General features: G+C 41.9%; 3 protein-coding genes and 1 long non-coding RNA gene across 8 annotated transcripts in view; 1 reads left to right on the forward strand and 3 right to left on the reverse strand.

Moving 5' to 3' along the window:
* The window catches only part of LOC143347663 (uncharacterized), a 59,705-nt gene extending 52,149 nt beyond the window's left edge, over positions 1-7,556 (reverse strand). For both annotated transcript variants that reach the window (XM_076777058.1, XM_076777057.1), the window contains exon 1: positions 6,840-7,556. The gene's annotated coding sequence lies outside the window, so the exon portion shown is untranslated. The remainder of the gene's footprint in view (positions 1-6,839) is intronic.
* The window catches only part of LOC143348377 (uncharacterized), a 130,855-nt gene that overhangs the window by 84,647 nt on the left and 25,054 nt on the right, over positions 1-21,154 (forward strand). The window lies entirely within an intron of this gene.
* LOC143347664 (uncharacterized) lies at positions 9,563-16,791 on the reverse strand. 3 transcript variants are annotated; one of them, XR_013080650.1, is made up of 4 exons: positions 16,393-16,791; positions 10,657-10,855; positions 10,314-10,538; positions 9,563-9,991 (listed from the first exon to the last, which is right to left on the reverse strand). It is a non-coding gene; the product is annotated as an uncharacterized LOC143347664 (long non-coding RNA). The 3 variants fall into 3 exon arrangements; XR_013080651.1 differs by lacking the exon at positions 10,657-10,855 and having other exon boundaries at positions 16,393-16,788; XR_013080649.1 differs by lacking the exons at positions 10,657-10,855; positions 16,393-16,791 and having other exon boundaries at positions 10,314-10,641.
* LOC143348376 (uncharacterized) lies at positions 17,642-21,147 on the reverse strand. Of its 2 annotated transcripts, XM_076778516.1 has the most exons (7): positions 21,015-21,147; positions 19,908-20,086; positions 19,385-19,808; positions 18,892-19,092; positions 18,631-18,827; positions 18,425-18,535; positions 17,642-18,362 (listed from the first exon to the last, which is right to left on the reverse strand). In XM_076778516.1, the coding sequence occupies exons 2-7, from the start codon at positions 20,043-20,045 to the stop codon at positions 18,084-18,086; spliced, it is 1,350 nt and encodes a 449-aa protein (XP_076634631.1). In that variant the 5' UTR covers positions 20,046-20,086; positions 21,015-21,147; the 3' UTR covers positions 17,642-18,083. The 2 variants fall into 2 exon arrangements, with proteins under 2 accessions (XP_076634631.1, XP_076634632.1); XM_076778517.1 differs by lacking the exon at positions 21,015-21,147 and having other exon boundaries at positions 19,908-20,895.

Consider the following 21,154-nt stretch of genomic DNA (forward strand, 5'->3'; position numbering starts at 1 on the left):
TTGAACAGTCCTCCAGCTTTATCAATTCGCTCTCGTACGCGCAACAACACACATCGAAAATATTATCTTGCGAAGATGACGACAAACGTTCCATTTGTGCTCGCGAAATGCCTTTAACGGCCAACGGATCACGGTCGCTTCGAGAATGCAATTGCTCGAACAACTACGCTTTATGGTTCGCTGTTTTTTTTTTTAGGGAGGGCCTTCGCATTCCGAGGCCCACAGCGAAGGCAGCCGAGCGTCTGCTCGCGGTAATTTTTCCCAGCCCAGGTAAAATCGTTGATTTCGGAATCCTGACGACATCTTTACCTGACAGTATTAGAAGGTTCAACTTCAATCTAATGCTGCCCGGTAAGATGTGAACAGATACTCCGTCCGATGTGTGTCATAGCTTTATTCCACAGCCTCGTTCGTCCCTTGCCCCTTTCCTTATCTTTCTCGTTGTCCACTCGTCCCGGCCCCGCTCTCCTCGTGGCTAATTCTTTTTTAAGATTTCACTCTCTTTCTCTCTCTTTCTATCCCCTCGACCTTTTTCTTTCTCAGAAACGATTCCGTTTCTCGTAACAGAGTATTCGTACTCTCTCCAAACGTCCAACGGTCGTCGATAAAAAAGCGACCTTCGGTGCGGATTATAAATTTTACCGACTGTTTCAAATACCGGTAATTCCATAAAATTTGCAATCGATACAGATTCGTCGGTAATCTAACGCTATCCGTTATCACCCACGAAGCTATCGACAGTGAAAACGAGAACAGTAAAAATTAACAACAGTCAGGGTACTCTAGTCTGACATTTCAAAACGCCGTCAATTTGTTCATTTTTCAAGGTTCTTTCTTTTTACGATTACGCAAGCCTGTAGTTTTTGATTACGTATTCTCGTATGATAAAATTCATGTAACTTACTAAGATGCAACGTATTTTTCTTCGTTTTTCCATGTTCAGGCTAGAGTACCTCCTTAAGATACTATTATAGAGCGTAATCCTTCCACACCGAATCGAAATGTTTGACACCGTCTTCGTTACATCGGCGCTAAGCAGCAACTATAAACGGTGTCACATTTGGTAAACGACCGTGTGTCTCGCAGCACACATCTACTTTGGCCAGTTCTTGTAACACGACTACTAAGGTACACACAAACACGACACACAACAGAGTCTGGTAGTCGACGAGGCTCCCTTACCAACACACAAGTCAATCCCCACACAGAAGGACACTGAATCTCCCTATTATAAGTGTTCGTCGATCGGTTGGTAGGAAATATTCTTAATACTTTACCGATCGCACACACTTTTCGTAACCTAAAACTGTTCGAATTCCTGCAATATGGCGTCCAGAAACAAGAAATGAAAATACGTAGATGCTTTTTTAACGAGTTAAAATCAACTTGTTTGTTTCTCTTGCGTAAGAGTTGATCTCTTCGTAGGATCTCGGTTTTTTCTCCGATAATATTCTTAAACTTTAACTTCTGATAATTACGCGTAGCAACGCAAACCAAGTAATCGAGTGACTAAACTGCGAACAACGTATGTAGAATCGTATTCCTGTAGGCACAATTATTCTACGCGACTCTCAACGGAGATGTAATCGCGCAAGTATAATTCTATAGGTACAATTTGTTTACCATAAAATTATTTTACACGCATTACCGTTGTACTAAATCACCTGCACAATAATGGCGGATTACAGTTACCTGATAAAAATTCGTAAAGAAATTGTTCGTCTTTTACCGATAAACCGGTTTCGCGATCCCCAATCTCTAGCAACGTGTGAAACATACGTTCCCTGAACATGTCAAGTTGACCGAGTTCGAAACAGTACACCCCTGGGGTCACCGTTCGCCTTTCTCGTTTGATGCATCGAGCTTAAAAATAAATGGCCAAGCAAGGTGCAGGTGTCCGTAGTAAAGAAAGTGAAAAAATACTGGTAGCCACAAAGGAGCGTTTGTACGGTACCCTGCGTGCTTGTGACTAGTATACCTGGTGTCCAATGGAGAATTTCACTCCCAAAAGAGACTCTTTTTAAACTAACTTTAAACCTCACTATTATTACTATTATTATTATTATTACTTCAATTATTATTACTATTATAAATTTGCCTAAGAATTATCCGTTACTTAAAAAAATTTCAGAAATTTTCGTCCAACAGACACAATATTACAAGTACAGTTCTTTCAGGCTACTTTTAAATAAATTATACGTTTGCTCGCTGTGGAAGAGATTTTATTCGCTGTACCGATTCTCAGGTGGACACCAAGAATTAGGATTGGTTTGTCAGCAAAGGAGAGCGAATGGAACAGGCGGGCAAAGGACGACGATGACAATGAGGATATAGCAGCGCGCTTAGGCAATTTATTGGACATGCCATATTCAACGGCTGAGTAATTTGCTGGCTTATCTTGCACGAGATCGACTTTGGAATGCAATTTGAAAAGATTGGCCAGTTAAGATAAAATAAGTATCTGAATTTTATTAAATTATCGTCTTGAACGCGATATAATTACGTGCTGTTTTAATATTGGATTCTCCTATCGCTTGGTATTGTTGGACAAGCAGCTTTCTTCTCGTCGTGAGTCACCTGATAACTTCGCCCTAACATTTTTCTAAACTGTTACTCATCACCATTCGTACTCTCTCTCTCCCGAAGTCCACATTAGTCATTTGGTTACTAAGGGCTAAGGTCATTCCCCCGTCCGCTAAGCGCCATAATTTACGAGCCATTTAGAACAAGTTTACATCGAGAACACAAATTCGTTTCAATGTTTCGCAATGTTAAATATTAACGTTAGGACATCGATCAAATTTTAAAGCAGAGTTCTACTTAAAAATACAAGAGTATAATTAAAAAATGTTTATTGCACATATCGTATTCGAAGAAACGACATTGTCTAAAAGTATAGGCGGAAGAAATAAACTTTCTCGACGAAAAATATTTCGCGTAACAAGCGGGAATGTTTGCCGCGATGGAAATAATTTCTGGCTTGTCGGGTTGAACGGACGCGGCTGATACGAGAAGACGGATAGAAATTATGAAAAATAAAAAGAACGCGAAACCGATCGTAAAAATCAGTCCGACAGTACTCGCTGTTAAGTGCTCGCGATCGACTCGTAACGTGCAACGATCTCCCAATTACGGTTCAAGTCGGATCGGAACCGACTACACGCGGAGGACGTTCGTCATAAAATTCGAACTATGCGATAATGGCTGCGGCTTTTTCTCCGCGTGGAAACGATCGAAGAGATGCGTCGAACGAGTTCCTCGTTCCTTTTTTTTTTCCTCTCTTTCGAATAGATTCGTTTGCCAGGCCCCATTACCGCGGCAGATACCATCGAACGGATAGAAGGCGAACAGGGTGAAGACGAGGGGGTTGCCCCCGATGGTGGGAGGGGCAAGCAAGTTTTATGTAATCACCAACCGACTCTGCGGGGCTCGGTATTAATACTGGCAATAAATAAACGCCGTCAGGGAGACTCGATCCTAAGGCATCTCGCTGTGCTTCGTCTGCCTCTCACCTCTCTCACTCCACCCTCTTGCCGTACGCATGGGCGTCGCACACACTTTTCCAATCGCGAATCGAAAACCCGTACGAAAGTCGACGAAAAATCGTATCAGAAAAAGAAAAAAAAAGACACGGGATCATATTTTGTTATTATTTTTTTTTTTAACATTAATTTAAATACACTCGAACTAATCAAACGTTTCGAATTAAATTACATTTTGACTCGGGTCGAGCACGGTTTGTTAGCAGCTGGCGCCGCCTATGCGCACGCATCCATTTTTCTTCCGCTCTTTGCTATTTGTTCAACCATCTTGCACTCTCTCTTCCACTCGCGACAACTCGCAGATGCTTTTACATATTAAAACGGTCGAATAATATGTGCGTTTACATACAGGTGTCGTCACGGGAGAAGTCGAGGTCGAACGTCCGATACACTCACTGTCACAGGTACCTTTTTAATACTATCGATACACCGGCGGTGAAATCCGATTTTGCCGGCGCTAACGGTGTCACGAAACACTGCGCGATAATGCCGAGACTGCAACGCAATTTTACGGCACGTTTACGTTCCACGTGGTTCGCGTATTAAATTATTTCTGTCCTCTGTTTCGTGTCGTTTTCAACGGAACAGAGATATTATAAAAGGAAAGCTTCGTTTTTACTAGACAACGTTATTTTCGCGGCTACGCGTGCACGCGCAGGGGCTGTACTCAACACAGAACCGGAGTTCGAGGTATTCGGAGGAGGCTCACCGGTGAATTTACATTTCCGTGTATCTGGTAACCGGTTTTATGAAGCGGCTCACGGCTTGCAACTTAAGTAGGAGTTTTTTTCTACGAGAGATATCGCCCTCCCTCTCTCTCTCTCTCTCTCACCCCCGCCCCTCACGAACAAGAAGATCCGAAGCAACCCGACGTTGGAGACTATTTCGGTGTCTGACCAACGGTGTTAGGACCACTGGAGGTTGAACGTTTCAAACTAAAAGGAACGAAACTCTGTTCGATGAGGGTTTCGAATCCAGGAAGAGGCAAGGTAACGCCAAAAAACGGCATTGAAATCGAACTCGACCGTAACGCGCTTACCCGGTCGAACTGCGAGGCTTTGTTATGCAAAAATGAGAAAAAGAAACCGTGAACTTGAACCGAGTACGAGCCGTCCGTGCAACAGGAAGAAATCGCGACAACGCGACGATTCGACGATTCTTCTTCCTCTTCTTTATTGGTCGTGCGCGTGAGCGAGCGAACGGCCGAATAGAAAAGAGAAAGATGCAACGCGAGCAAAAAAGAAAATGATAAAAGAAAGGTTCTCTCGCAACCAGTCATGCCATGCCATCCGTCGCTCGTTATCGCACGACCAGTTGTATCAACGTCTCCGCCTTTATGCAAATGGCCGAAGGCTAATATCCATAATGAGCATTAATCTGTTTTTTTTTCTTTAAGATGGTCAGGATCTCCGGCCTCGTTCGCCGGGCAGAAACAACGTCCCGGCGCATGTGTGTTGTATCCCACCGTGCAAAAAAACGAGAAGCAGAAAAATTCTCGATACTACACCACTATTCCACGGCACGACAGAGTAATTTCACGGGCCGCCGTAAAATTTAATTGGTGCTCCTGGGAATGTAAATTCCCTCCAATAAATTCCCCGACGGGTTCGTACTTGGAAGGCAGCCGTACGCGATACGCGGAGAGAATATCGTTTTGACACGCATAAATTGCTTCCGTATGGTAATTTATAGGACGAAATTTTCTTCTATAGGCAATGCCTTGAAAGCGTACAAAAAGGAAAGGATACGAAAAAGAGGCGGCTCGCGATAGAATGGAACGCGACGACGAGTACAGAAATGGCGAAAAGCCGTTGTCGCGAGGCGAGCCGCAGACCGAAGAAGCTCGCAAGAAGTAAGCCTACATTCGAGATCCGTTTGACGCGCGCGCACGCGACCGTTGGATTCCCGGTGTATCTCGAGAACCTTCGATTCCACGACTCGTGTGTCTCTTTCCCACCTCGCGGAAACGCAGAAAACAAACTTGCGCGTCGACTTATATTATGAAACGCCGGGGACACGATATCTCCGCGCAAACGGGTGTAAACAAGACGATCGCATTAATTTGCTGCGCACGTGAGACCCGCTGTATTCAGCTGGATGACAAATAGTCGCAAACGTTCGTCGTCGAATTCTTTCGCGGGGAAAAATATCTTTCCTTTTCCTGCGTATTTGTTTACGTGCCGTTTTTCGGACGAAGGGGAGTGGTCGGAGAGAAAGAAAGAAGAAGGATGCCCATTGCATAAGCTATATTTAACTGCACCTGCTGGCGCCAGACTATTCGCACACGCATTCGCATGCATCGTTGCATATTATACGCGTTGCTATACAAGACGCAACGCTCTCTGGCGTCGAACGTCTGTTTCATTCGGCGGAACACGAGCGAGCACTCCGTGCTCTCTCTCCCTTTCTAGCAAATTTTTCGCCAATTTGCTGTTCCAAAGATCGAATTTCACTGCTCGAACGCTTACGAGATATCCGACGCGTCGTAACGGTTTCAAATTTATGCGAATATCGCGAACGATTTCTATTTATACATTGAATATTTGGGTTTCAGATATACACGGTTGAATCGCGTTTCGAAATTTTTCAAAATTCTTAACCTTGAATAATACTGTCCCACCTCGCTTTGTCGATTCGTAAGCACCGATCTAATAATATAACGGGTTGGATCATACTCGAATAATCGAGAGAGAAAGAGGGAAAGGAAAAAATATCGGTGGTCAAAATGTGCTTCTCAGACGGCTAAATATGGCGCGCTACCGAGCGACCTTAGAAAACCGCTACAAAGCGTTTAATTTAATTAGGCTTCGCGAAACGCACCGATGACGATGAGCCCGACCAATGGGCGTGTCCGTGTCCACCGACACCCGCCTACCCGTTTCCAGCGTTCCTCGTGTATGATTAGACTGTACGGTTCAATCGGGGGGGCAAGCATGTTTTCATAAAATTCTAGGAAAAAATTGCCTACGATACGTCGCACGATCTGTCGGCTCTATAACCTAAACCGATCGAACACGTGGATCGTTCCAGAGTAGTTGGAAAAATGAACGAAATAAGCGGGAATAAAATGTAAAAATAGTACCAGACGACTAGGCACGTGGCATCCATGTTCAAATTATGCGGGTTACATAATCCCAACGGAACTATCGATAGATCCCGGACTTTCGAAACCGTCGCCTATTTTCGAATATCTAATTACTTCGACATAGAGATGAACCTACGAATATCTTCGTTTCTGGTTTCGTATAACGATTCCCTGTAAATTCGGCGAGCAAAGAGTTAAAAATATTCACTCACCAAGCTGGAGGCAGGGGATCGAGGATCTTGGAGCAGTGTCCGATCTGCCGGCGCCGTGGGTTCGCGACCAAGTCCTGCAGGGCCCCTCGGACGATCGATTCTTTGGCAAGGAGGTAGCGTAGAGGGCGGCGAGGAAGAACCGGTGCACCACTCCAGATACGAGACGTGACGCACACTCTCGAGCAAAGTGCACGATGACTCGGCGCCGTCTTCCGTCCTGCTACCCGGCGAGGCTCGAAAAAGAGACGGAAGAGAGCCAGGAGATTCGCAGATCACTGAGAATCGCACAGGAGAGAAGGAAGGATATAACCGTCGAGTCGTGCAGGCCCGAAAACCGCACTGTCAGCCGGAAGCGTGGCACACGATCGAGAACGAGCGCGAAGGGAGTAGGAGGCAACGGAAGGTGGAGAAGAGAGCCTTCGTTACCGAGCAAAAAACCGAGGAAACCCGGAGGAGTGGGGACGACGTAGACGCGTACGAGGGTAGACTTCCTTCCTCTTTCGCGAACGCGTGTGCGACAGGATGCGTACGAACCGGCTTCGCCGTCGACGGCGGGCGTGCTTCTTCCTCGCGTTTCCCGCGAAGTCTCTGATCGAAGGGACCGAGAACTTCCCGCACCGGGGATTGAAACGAGTCAGAAGGCGCGAGGAACGAACCGTTGCGCTCCGAAGACGAACTCGAAACTACTCATACGCGATCGACCACCATAACTGGAGGAACGAGCGACGCGGACTGAACTGCGCGGAGGCTGGCGAGAACTCTGCCAGTCACGGGTGCGCGTTTCCATCGCGCCGACCGGTGGTGGGGGTAAAACGACGGCGCGTGAGAGTGCGTTCGTTCCACCGAGCGACGGAAACGCGGTGGGGTTAGGGTTCGCGCGGATACCAGGAGCGGGGATGCGCCCGAACGCACCCCGTGAATGACGCAGGTGGCGGCCACGGACAATGACAGCGTTTGCGCATCGCTACCGTATTCTGCTAATTATTTCTTTAACTGCTCATCGTCGTCCGACCAGTTCGTCTTGATTTCAATTAAAAGAAAAAAAAAATGATTCGAATATGGACGAGAATAACAGGTCGGGATAAAAGTTAAAATCAAACGAAACGCCATGCCGGGCCCTGGGGATCAACGGTATCAAATCTTAAAAGCAATACTGAAATAATGAATGATTCCTGTAACTTGACGGTAGAATTCGTAATTGTTTCGTTACAATTCTCCTTGTCTCTCGCCAACGTCCTCGTTGACAGATATAAATCTCTAAGGTGCGCGTGAATCGGTATATTTCGCTGCCGGTCGAAGACGACGCGTAACAGTTGCAAATATGCACATATCGCCATATTTTACGACACGCTACGACAGAACGCTTCGTCACCGAGTTCAAGGCGCGCGCGTTGATAACGCCTCGTTCGCAGGCTTCTTGTGGCATTTATCGTTTTACCTCGTGAACTCCGTTATATTTGGTATTCTAAATAAAAAAGAGAAAAAGAAAAAAGAAGGGGAGCGATCGCGGGGAAAAAATTGTCGATTAATTATCGTTCGTATCGCGGCCGGCGAGGATTGCGACACCGCAATCTTTTATCTGCCTCGATTGCCGCTCGATACGCGTTTTAACGAGAACGATGATTTACATCGTCCCGGCTGGATGAAATCTCACCCCGTTCGCTGGTCTATCGTTTTACGTAACCAGTGCACTTATACTCCACGTCGGTAATAATCTTATCGGCGAGGAGCGACCCCGACGACCCTGTGTTTTCTCGTCGAGTCGTCACGAATTCAAAAAATTTTATCAAGCTGAAAACTAGCGTTCCCGATCCCGCTTACGAAATAGGGCGAGCGACGCTCTATCGATAAATAAGTCGGGCATATGAACGGGGCCCTAATAGGCGCAAAACTGAACGAGCACGTCGAACGTTGCATCATGGTACAGTTTCGTCTCTACGTTCGACGAGAGATGCGACTCGCATGGACTAAACGGTCGTTTTTGCTGTTACGGAAAAATTCATGTTCATCCGTCTATCCAATCAAGAGTAGATAAAATTTTCTCCGACATAAAAACTGCGCGATAAATCATAGTTGATAATTACCCCTTATCTCTACTCAAGCACGATATTCGAACTGGGAACATTCGTACAGTGCGGTGTACAGAAATAGTGAATTGGGTTAACTAACCATTTTAGTAAAAAATGATTGATCGATACCGAGGAGCTTAACATTTTTCAATAATCTGATTTATTTAAGACTTACGAAACCGATCAGATATCATTACGTATTTCAGAAACAATGATTAAATGTTTTTTACACGTAGAACTAGTTGTTTAAAACTTATTGTCGATTCTGTAACTAAAAATGATATAGATAGACCACTTTCAATAAAAATTCATTTCTTGGTAGCATTATTACGCTTATGTCGTTTTACCAGAAGTTAATCTTTTTCTGAGAAATGGCTGAACGGAATCATATGATGCGAGAAAGTTGCCAAGACGTAACGTTCCTACCTCCTCCCAAGTTAAAAACCATATCTAAAACGACTGATAAAACTGTTTGTGCCACGTTTTGTGTTTGGTTGACGGGTCGAAGATACCAGTATAGTTTCGAACTATCTCCGAATAAAGTCTATTTTACTTTTGGATTATAAATAGCTAATAGAAACCTTCCGAGAAACGAGATAAATGGTATAAATAACTGAAGATAGGTCTCCATTCTTACAGAAAGCAAGCAAAACCTTTGGGTCACATTGGCCTGGTACTTTATTGAAAAATTATTTAATTCCAAAGTTCGATTTCGTGTCAGATTCACGCAAATAGTGCACGAGAATTAAGATAACATTATTTGGACCTACCACGTATTTTTCTTACAGATAATTACTATTTTTTTTAGTAGATATAAGTAGTTAAATCTTGTGTAGTCGGTTTCGATTCTTAAAATAGCAACTTAATCTTGTCTTGGGACATTATTTAGAAAGTTCTCTTCATAAAATTCATGTTTAATTGATAGTAGACGCGGAGGAGCTGTGGATTTCCATTCTTCGTTCCAGTCGCCTTGTATCCTCAGTATTATAAGAGAGGTCAGGTTGTTTGGCATTAAAAGTTGATCGTAAGATGATGTTGCAAGACTTTTTCTTTCGCCATTTTGTCTACCAGTTCATTTTTAACCTAAAAAATGGTGTTCAGGCGATATTAATAGCAGTGCCTATTTTGACATGCTAAAAATGATAGAAAATAGTAGTTGTCCCTTCTTTGGTGCAATATTTTTGGCACGAGTATTATAATCGAATCTTTTTACCGCGTTCTCGTTCGACGGGAGAAGAATCGGACCTGTCCACGGAACAACGCGCAGCGTCATTACAAGAACAGAGCCCCGGATAGATCGCGACCACACCTTTTGTATCGTGAATCGCTAAACGAGGTCCGCCTAAAAACGACGACCGCAAAACTGCCGCTACGCGTCCCACGGGAATGGAATATTGAAAATTACCTAGTCCACAAATAGTCCGGTTTTTCAAATGCAAATGCATCTTTTTTGTTCAAGACGTTGGTCATGAATATATGGAAGCCCCGAACTCCTTGAATATTTATCCGCATCTATTCCATTCTCCTTCGGATGCACGCTAAACGCATTAGTATGCCGCTTTCCTCGTTACACCGTTACCAGGCTAATTCAATATCCTTCCGATGGAAGAAAGGACACTTTCTCGTTAGCCTACAAAACCCATAAGCGTTACACAGCCCGCAGAGAACGAAAGTCCTTCCACGAAAACGGTACGCACACTAACAACGATCGTTGAAGAACGAACGAGCCAAGAAAAAAAACTGTTTACCATCGCGTTAGTATTGTCGTCGTCTCGCACGGACATTCGATCCCGTATCGTATTACATGCAATACTTGGCGGCCTAGTAGGAGGGAACGAGACCTTGAACCTCGTTGCGTTGGACTCTAGTTAGATTCAGGAGAAGAATATCGTGTCCTTTTCCAAACAATAACATCGTCCGATCGAGTTGAGCGTTCACCTTGGTAGTCTGGCAGTTGGAAACACAAGACCAATGTAAAACGTAATCCAGAGTCGGGTATCTATTCGTCACCTGTCGTTCGAGTAAAATGTACCTGTTCGATACTGACGGCGAATATATTCCGACGGGTTTTCGCTCGGAAATTTCTAAAAGATAACTACAAGAAGAATTCTAGACGGTAGCCAACAAGAGGCAACCTAAATCGAGTAGAAACTCTCGCGCGCTTATTCTCGTTTTCCCTTTTGCTGATCCTCTCCCAGCCGTTCCTCGAGCCGCGACGCGAGGATGCAGCGGGTTCGGTTGGCTCGTTTTCAAGGAATAAAAAGAAGAAGAAAAAGGTGGAAGGTGGCAGAGAAGGGGGAAGAGAGGGAGAAGGAGAGGGGGGAGGGGGAAGGAATTGGCCATCACGGCCAGTGACACGGCCCGCGATCGGCATATTTCCTTGACCACGTCATCGTCGAACAGTGGCCCCGTGGTAGGGCGAGAATTTGCGGAGTGTATTAGTAGGCCATGACGAAAATACCGGGCAGTCCGGATAGTAATAGCGAGCATCTAGACGGCATTGACCGCGCCCGAATCCGTGCAGGTCGTTCCCCGTTCTCCCCGTTCGTCACGGTGGTCGTTAAAGTCGCATTTAGAGGAGGACCTCACCGGGACGCATTTCAGAGACACATTTAGGAACCATCGCGGTGCAGCTAAACGTCGCCTCAAATTCTTTCGCATATCGCGCTCGTGAAACACGGGGGCCCACGAAACGTTACGATGCGCCACGAATGGGCCGTTCCGCGCCGAATCGACCACTTTCCTAACCTCCAGGTCAGGGAACCTGTACGATGTTCGGAAATATTGTAGTACGCATGAAATTTGCCGTCGTATTTGTCGTGTTTAGAATAATCACGACGAGATCGATTCGAAGAAACAATCGTGGCAAATCAGATTTCATTTTTCTCGACGCTGTATTGCATTCGATGCGAGGTTATGTAGCCTTCCACTGATATGTTTCGGTTCAATAATTTCGCGATTAATATCAATAGGTTGATCGTGTCTGATCCTTGATCGTTTGTATTATTCATTAATCATGATTACTGAATTAGTCTGTAACGGGAGTCATTAATCACTGACTTGATTACGCGATAATCGCACTTATTTGTCGTTCGTAAAATTACAGTTTTCCCAACGACTGGCACGCGTTCGCAAAGGAAGGCTTTGAGTAGCAATAAATAAGGTACTTCAACGTATTATACAGGGCACAAGCCAGTGTGATGATTCCACGTGGAAAAGTGAATCGAAAATATACAATTACGCGTACCGTAACTCGATGAAACAGGATTAGGTAAATCAAACCAGAAATTATTGTAAGGTTTGGCTGTCTCTCAAATTGTCGCCGCTTCAAACGGAAAGCTAACGAGCGAGTGTCAAAATAGAATTCCGTCGCGGCGTGATTGACGGTGGGGAATGTAACCTTGGGCCTTGAGCGGTCAGTCGATCTCGCCTCGTCCGTAAAACCGAAATTCCCGCCCGGAAACGGAAAACGGAAGGCAACCCTCGCTTCCTATCAATTATTCATAAGACTTAGTCGCGAACGTGGCCACAATTTTCTTACGACGGACAATATCGAGATACGCGTTAGATCGTAAATTTATATCGCGCGAATATAATTCCCGATAATCGATCGAACGGTGGAGGAAAGGGTCACGTATAAAGCAGAGGCAACATTTTATAAACGATAAATTGAGTTTATCGGTCGTGGACTGTTCCGGGCGTAGACCGCTTAAATCAATTCCATCGGCGATCGTCGCGAAACGATAGCGTACCGGGAGGGCCATTTTAATTACCGTTAATGAGCGTTGCTCGGGTAATGGAACGCGTTTCCTCGCCGGGCACGAATACCGGCGTCTGGATGCGGGACGTTCACTCGTAAAAGAGACATTTATTGGTCGTAAACGCATGCTGGCTGTATCTTCGGGACCCTGGCGACTGAAAAGTCGAACCGTTTGATCGTTTCGTGGCAGCACGGTCGGTTAGGAACCGTGTAACAATGGGGGCGTACGTCGTTGACAAACATGGGAGCGGCGTATTGGGTCGATGGTAAAAAAAGAAAGGACTGGAGGACTGGGATAGAGAATTATATCCCGACTCGACCTTTCTACCTACTGTTGCATGTGTTTCGCTACGTTTATATGTACCTAGGTGCGGCCTATGTGTTCTTTCGCCTCTGAACTATATCATGCTTCCGGTATAATCGTCCAGGAAAATATTCTGGCGAAAGGATCAATCGTGGACCGCGTGAAATATTATTTTTTTTTTTTGATCGCGCTTTAATTGTCGAGAGTCTCAACACGGCGGAAATTCTTTAACTGTTTCTGGAAAGTTTTCTCTTTAATGACTCTGTATTACCAGTTATTGATAAATGTATGAGATTCTTTTAATATTCCAAAATGTCACGCTCACTTATTGTTAGTATGCAGGCTGTTCAGCCACACCTGGGAAAAATTTTAATGGGGGATTCTAGAGGCCAAAATAAGACGAAAATCAAGAATACCAATTTGTTGGTGAAGGCTTCGTTATGAAGTTATTAATGTTTAAAGTTCTGACCGTACTGAATTTTTTTCTCGAAAATGCGCAAGATTTCGGGGGTATGCCTATTCACCAAAAATTATTGTAATTGACCCCCGCAACCAAAAATAATTTTTCCAAAACGATTTGAAATTTTTTTCTTCCGTCTAATTTAGGCAACTAATTAGATTTTCGGTAAGGAATTTTTTTCTCGAAAGTGCGTAGGATTTCGGGGGTATGTGTAATGACCAAAAATGATTGTAATTGGCCTATGCAATCGAAAATAATTTTTTTTAGAATTATTTGAAATTTTTTTTTTCGCCTAAAAATTTCAGCAGCTACTCGAATTTTTTTCTCGTAAATGCGTAGGATTTTGGAGGTACGTCTATTCACCAGAAATGATTGTAATTAACCCCCACACCCGAAAATAATTTTTCCAGAACGATTTGAAATTTTTGAATTTAATTGTTAATAACTTTTTAACGAAGCCTCTTGATTTTTGTCTTATTTTGGCCTCTAGAATTAAAATTTTTCCCAGGGGAGGCCGAACACCTTGTATATACTTATAATATAGGCAGTTGAAAATATACATAATATTACAATTCCTTTTGCGGAAAATTCGTTTTATATAAAAACTGATACCAATTATTATTTGTAGATAATAATACCACATTCCCGAGAATCGGAACACTTTGCAACATATTGATACGTCACATCGTGCATGATTGACCTTATGCACTTCATTCCACGCTATCGAGCTCTATATTTATTCCAACGTGCGATATATTATTTTCAAGAACAAACTTACCGAGCTTGTATTTATCATTGTTTTATCAACAAATTGTACCGGCAAAAAAGCGTTAAATTCTGTAAGCAACTATTTTTTAACTTAACGATGCCTTGATGTAAATGTGTAGAAAATATTTCAACTTTGTTGTTCTCCATTGTATTTTCAACCAACTCGTGTCTGTTGGAAAAAAACTTCGAATTTGAATGTTATCAAAATATGATAAAAAAAAATTGATGTACGAATGAAACGTACATGGAAGTTTACGTACGAGTCCGAAATTTTTATTCGTTTTTGTGAATAAAAATTTACCCGACTCCGATGCAACCCGAAACGACGATCGATTTAGAGAAAATTTTCGTGTGCACGAGGGCGCAATTAAGGCGCAAAAGAAACAGAATTTCCACGTGGCGGGTTCAACGTTTTCCCAGTTATTTCTCGCGGCAGTGGCGCAGCCACGTAGGGCGCATTAAAAATATATACAAATCCCCGTTTCGACGGATACACGCGGCCCCGCGATTCACCGAAATAGTTTCGGTATGTACAATCTTCGTTATTTGTCCCGTGGATGGTTATTTCCAACCCCGAAGTAACAGGTTCTTTCCCGATAACTTTCTCCAGCACAAAAGTTTCTAGTGAGGGGGGTATTCTCGTTGGGGGACGTTGATTTCAAGCGATTTCGAAAATAAAAGATCATTGTTTAATTATAGAGCAAAGATTTAAATGTACAATTATTTAAAATATTCAGTTTATCCGGTAACCTAAGAAATCACTATTTTTTTTTGTACAGGGTGTTCGGCCAACCCTGGGAAAAATTTTAATGGGAGATTCTAGAGACCGAAATAAGACGAAAATCAAGAATATCAATTTATTGACTGGGGCTTCGTTAAAAAGTTATTAAAAAATTAAATTAAAAAATTTTAAATCGTTCTGAAAAAATTATTTTCAGTTGCAGGGGTCAATTACGATAATTTTTTGTCATTACACATACCCTCGAAATCTTACGCACTTTCGAGAAAAAAATTCGAATAGGTAGTGAAATTTTTCGACGAAAAAAAAAAATTTCAAATCGTTCTAAAAAAATTATTTTCGGTTGCGGGGGTCGATTACAATCATTTTTGGTGAATAAACATACTCCCGAAATCTTGCGCATTTTCGAGAAAAAAATTCAGTACGGGCGGAACTTTAAACGTTAATGACTTTTTAACGAAGCCTCTATTAACAAATTGGTATTCTTGATTTCCGACTTATTTTGGCCTCTAGAATCTCCCATCACAATTTTTTCAGGGATGGCCGAACACCCTGCATAGTGTTGATAAGGTCAGGATACGAAATAATAAACCCAGACACAATTAACGAACAAGATAGAAATTTATCAAATCAAATATGGCTGTACAGAAGTGATTCGATTGACATGCAACGACGGGAACAATCCGACGAGCTCGAACATTTATTATACCTATACAGTGCTTGAGAAGAATGCTCGTCCATTTTTCTAACATATAGAATAAGTCAACGATGTTGCCATCGACTTTTATAAATTTAATAAATAAAACAAAAATATTCGCGGTAAAGGTCCTGTTAAATGTTCGATAAAAATTATTTTTCCCTCGGGGTTGCCTGGTAAATAGAAGAAAAATAACGACGGGGGCGAGTAAACGTAACGAAATTGTACGAAGGACAAACAGGCCAGATAACCCGAGTACTCGGTTAGCAACACGATCGTCCGACTATTACGAGAACGATAACAAGCACGTATGCGCCCGCTTGGTATCTGGGGTTATCGTTTTCCTTTTTTCTTTCTTTCTTGGGCCAACCGTGGAGGGGAGCGTTAACTGCGAAGGATCAGAGTGGACTATGGGTCATCGGAAGAACCGACAAAACCATCTCGACCATATCCATTCAAATTTATTTAGTCCCACCATTTCGATCGAACGACGAAAATATTCCTCCACGTTGCATTAAAGTAATCTACTGTTTCAATTATCCGTATTATCGCGTACCAATATTCATGGGAACGAATGCATTTAGTTTTTACTAAGAATACATAAACGCGATATTTTTAGAACATTCCATATTATGTAACATTGTTAGGAAACGTATTTTACGTTTACGTAATTTAACGATGTTAATATTAAGATTCAATACCGTGGGATGACCTTTTCGTAAATTCTACGATTTAAAAGAGAAATAATATACCTACCGGTCGAACCTAACCTTACATTTCGATGTAAACTTCGACAGGACGAATTTCGATAATAATGCGCGCGATCAGTGTCCGTAAATCTAGTGTTAAAGATAGTTACGGTCCCTATAGAAATTTCTTGTAGTGTATTGGCCGCGAATATATTGCCTGCGCGCTCGGAACACGCAAATATTGTCGCAGTTCACCACATCGAGGGTCTCCGTATCCGCTGACGTCACGCCGACCCCGACGACCTCACCGAACTTTGCGCCACATTAACATGCCGATTTACAAGCGTTTATGTACGTTCGATTTCCGCTCAGAGAAACATTCCGGATCGGAATGACGGCGTCGCCTAAGAAACGTCGCCCGGCGACCGAGCATCGTCGAATCGCATTCAACGTCCAGCAGATCCGTTTCGAGCGTTTCGATTTTAATTACGATGCACAGCTGTGCGACAGCAAACCGCAGAAATTGGACTCTATCGCGATAATTCTCGCAGGGTAATCGTCGTCGACAAGTGGTCTTAATTAAACGGATCGGAATACGATCTTTTATCTATGGATAAAAGTAGAATATTACAATGTTATCGACGATGTATTAACGATCGATCGTTTGTCGCTGATTTCGCCTACGATTGCAAAAAGATCTACGAAGACGTCCGATCTGTTTGCACACGGTAGCCCAGAAAAGTCTTCGTACACGAAAATGAAATTGATTCGACATTGAAAGTGAATCAGTAAAATCACGTACGCGTGACAGCAGTCGATGATCGTTAAGCTGGCAATCTCACGTAGGCAGGACAGTGGCCGACGAGTGGTCGTGAAAATGTTAAGGGAGGTTAGGTTTTTAGAGATTTGGGGACCAAAGGTATACAATAAACGAAATATTGAATTAATTCTAATACGGGCTATAAAGATACACTTACTGTTGCAGGCCACTGTGTATGGTCGATTTGCTATCCTGTAACGTGGATAACTATCGTCTTTATAACCTGAACGTATCGATAACCTTGCTACTTAAAATGACACCTGAAACGTTAGGTATATTAGAAAATGTTGTATAGGAATTACGATATGATTGTACTAAAAGACCAACACCATTTATGGCTAATCGTTTTCTTAGTTAACGATTGCCTAGTGTTGCATTTCGTTATTAATGCAAATAAATGTCTACTAATGATCGTTTCGAATATAAATGATGAGTAAATACTTTGGTACAAAAGTCTTTATTTTCAATGGAAACAGAGATGTATGAAATGCCTTTTAATTGATACGAAGTTATTGTTAAATCATTTATAATATCCCTGCTATACTGGTGCTACACCCGTTCGGAAATTCAACGAAACTAAAAAATTCGTGTCGCGATCAACTGGTAAGTGCTCGGTCGATCATGTTTTACGCGTTGATTTCCGATACACGATTCCTTATAACGTGGACAAAACAATAACGGTGAATAGTTAAACCTTAGACCTATAAATGGACGTTTACGCATGGTTTCGTACAGGTGTCTTAATGTGTTCTCGTGTAACATTGAAAGCACGTTTAGTTGTCCCTAATTTGGGCGAGAAATCAAATATTGTTTACGCTTCTGATTTGTGAAAATAATCGTATACAGTGAAAATCGTAACATTCGATCAGAATTGATGTAATCTTCGATTCTCTTTACACGGGCAGTTTTTATGTGCAACGCAAGATTCATCGAGTGTTTTAATTTTTACACAGTTTTAAGTAATAACTTCTTAATGTAGGATAATTGTTTGTAGGATTAGTGGGAGGTATTTCGTCGTCAGAATTCGTATTCATTCCTACATCAATGTCTTCGTTGACCGGGTCGCTTAAGTTGTTATTAACATCGTACAATTTATTGTACTGTGCTATGTAACTAAATTTTTGTAATCTTTGTAAAATCGTCAATGGCAGAGCGTCCAAAGCTAGTTTGTATGCTTTGTCCAAAGAGCTTTTATAATCGACTCCACCGACCTTCGTCTGCAATAAAAATAATTGTCTTTCATACTGAAAATAATGAAGTTTTTTAAACAAACCAATACCTTTTGAATAAGTTTGCTATATTTATTTGATACAAATGGTTTAATATTTCGTTTATGGATCCAAGCATTCTCCAACTGATCTTCGTTGAAGAACGTAATATAGTATCTAATCTAGAAGTTTATATACGATTTATTATTTTACACAAGAGGTAATTAAATGTAATTATGAATGTAATAATTCTTGTAAGGAGAAACATAATGCTTACAGGTTGCTGAGAATGTTTACTTAATTCATAATATCTGAAAGTTTTAGGACAATCGTTAACTATTCCAGGCCACCATGGGTAGCCACGTATGTAAGCCCACACGATGCTACCAGCATTGTAAGTATTTTCGATTAAATCCGACTCTACAGCAGGCGATTTAGGTACTTCCGGTATGTTACAAGATGCTATTGACTTATCTGTAAAATCAAACCGTAGCATTAAGTATACGCATATAAAATTGTGCAAAAAACATTTACCAACCAGAATTCATTTCACAGTACCATACTTTAGGTACATCCAATGGATCGTGATATTCTTCGACGTATCTCCATTTCTTACACTTCTTTCTACAACACTGAACCCAGAGACCAATGTCCCTTCGAACCTGTAGCCAATACAATTTCTCTTTCCAGGTAAAATCATTGTTGCATTGAGACAATGTTTCTGTATTCTGATTAAATACTAAAGAGCAAACAAAATTCCATTACAGTTATAAAATACATCTAAAGTAAAACATCGATACGTTTTTAAGTTTGCACAAACTTTTACTTGTTACAAATCTATTCCTTTGTAAAATAGCATTATATTATACAATCTTATTACAATCTTTTCCTTAAGGGTAACGTACTTATATTATTAAATTAACAGCTAACCGTACACTGTTATACACGAAAATGGGTTAATTTATCTTTGGCATCGGTATCTTTTGTTTTTAACGTGTGCGTGGATTTTTTATCATTCTGTGTACACCTACCTATAGACGATAATTCTGTTAAATTATTTTCGGTGTTCGGTCTATTTTCAGACCTGTTCCCTACGATATTCCTATCGTTTTCTTTATCGTTAACGTGTATCTTAATTTTGTCTACCCCGGTACGTAATTTACGTATTTGTTTCTGCGTGGCATTTCCTCCGTTACATTTCAACGTTTGTTTACAAAACAACGCGTTGCTCGATTGGTCAAACGAAACGTGTATGCCGCTGTCCACGTAGCTGGAAGCTTCCAACTCTTCTTCGGTGTATTGCAACTTCCTCGGCTTCAAGTTTATCTTCTTTGACTGTTTTGTATTCTTAATCGGCGCCTTCGGCGTAGCGATCGATTGTTTTTCCACCGGTGGCGTAAAAAATGACGAGTCGTTCGAGTTTTCATCGAACTGTTCTTTATTGAACAAATTGAACTAAAAATAGTAAGTACGCAAATGTACATTTATCCCTAAGCTTTTAATAAATTAATCCAATTTAAGCTTAAAAATTATTATTTCATTGTCTCGTAATACCTGTGAGAACTTTGTGGATACGTTATGTAATTCCACTTGTCCGAATTCTGATTTCGTAAACAACATCGTGGGAGTTCGTTGACCTCCGATTTGCCCGTTGAAGTTCGACCGTTCGAACAGAAAATTTTTACGTTGCATGTCGTTTCGAGGGTGCCGGCTTTCCTCGACCGAAATTCTGTCTGACGTTTGCACGAAGGGGGAAAAGAACGAAAAGAGAATGACAGAAACGGATAACGATTAATTATTCTTTTACTATGTCGCGAACTACGAACACTAAGCGAGAAAATGTTTAACGGCGTCACTTCGCGAAAACAGCGTAATTTTGACGCGAGAAAAAAGTCGCGACCGCGGGAAGAGTAAAATTATCCGAGTGAACAAGATACCCGCCGCGTCTGTAACGGGGTCCTCATTACATTCCGCACGGCTTTCGTCGCAAAGCAACGCGAACCAATGAAAATTTGGATATTATAACAAACGACGAACGAATAAAGGGCGCTGTTTAGAAACGAATTTTAAATTTGCAACCAATGACCAACAATTCCGTTCATACCTTTATTTTATGGAATAAGAAACGAAATGTAACGCTCGTTATTGTCCGTTTGAAACGTTGCAATTGTCGCCAAAGTTACGATTCGTCGATCTGATTTTCATTTTCGGAATTTCACTCCAATTTGTCGATTGATTGAAATGATATTAGTAACAATGGAAAATCATTCTTTAAATTGTATTTGGGTCGTAAAATAAAAGATACATTTTTTGCATATAACACGATCGCTAATTAGAAACAACTGCTTACATCATTTCTATTAACATGCGACGCGTACAAAGATACATACGTATAATGCTTAAATAATGCAAATTACAAATCGTGTATTATATAATTCAAGAACATCATCCCCGGTTTGTTGTCGAATGACATAATTGTATTTTAAAAACAAAGAAAATCGTAAAGCAATGTATGAAATAATATTTCGAAAGTTTCGGCTTGATCTATCTACGGGAAAACTTGGAGCAGCTATAACACAGGCACCCTGTATACGTCTATATAGCAGATCAACCAAGAAACGTTATATTTCTCTGCGTTGCGATTTTGGAATTTTAACTTACTCTTTTATGAAGATTTTCACGATGTTTTGATGATTTCGTGTTCACGCGGTGCTCGGAAAATCGCTGTTGCTCGATTAAATTGTGTTTCGTTGCCGAAAATTGCCGAAGTCGCGTTCGGCTCTCTCGGGTGTCCACATAGA

The sequence above is a fragment of the Colletes latitarsis genome, chromosome 11 (genome assembly GCF_051014445.1).
Source record: "Colletes latitarsis isolate SP2378_abdomen chromosome 11, iyColLati1, whole genome shotgun sequence".
In the NCBI taxonomy this organism is placed as follows: domain Eukaryota; kingdom Metazoa; phylum Arthropoda; class Insecta; order Hymenoptera; family Colletidae; genus Colletes; species Colletes latitarsis.

Coding starts and splice junctions, on each gene's coding strand:
- LOC143348376 (XM_076778516.1), bottom strand. CDS start 20,045: ATGCAACGTAAAAATTTTCTGTTCGAACGGTCGAACTTCAACGGGCAA. Junction 19,809..19,907: donor TATCCACAAAGTTCTCACAG/GTATTACGAGAC, acceptor TACTATTTTTAG/TTCAATTTGTTCAATAAAGA. Junction 18,363..18,424: donor ATAGCAAACTTATTCAAAAG/GTATTGGTTTGT, acceptor TTTTTATTGCAG/ACGAAGGTCGGTGGAGTCGA.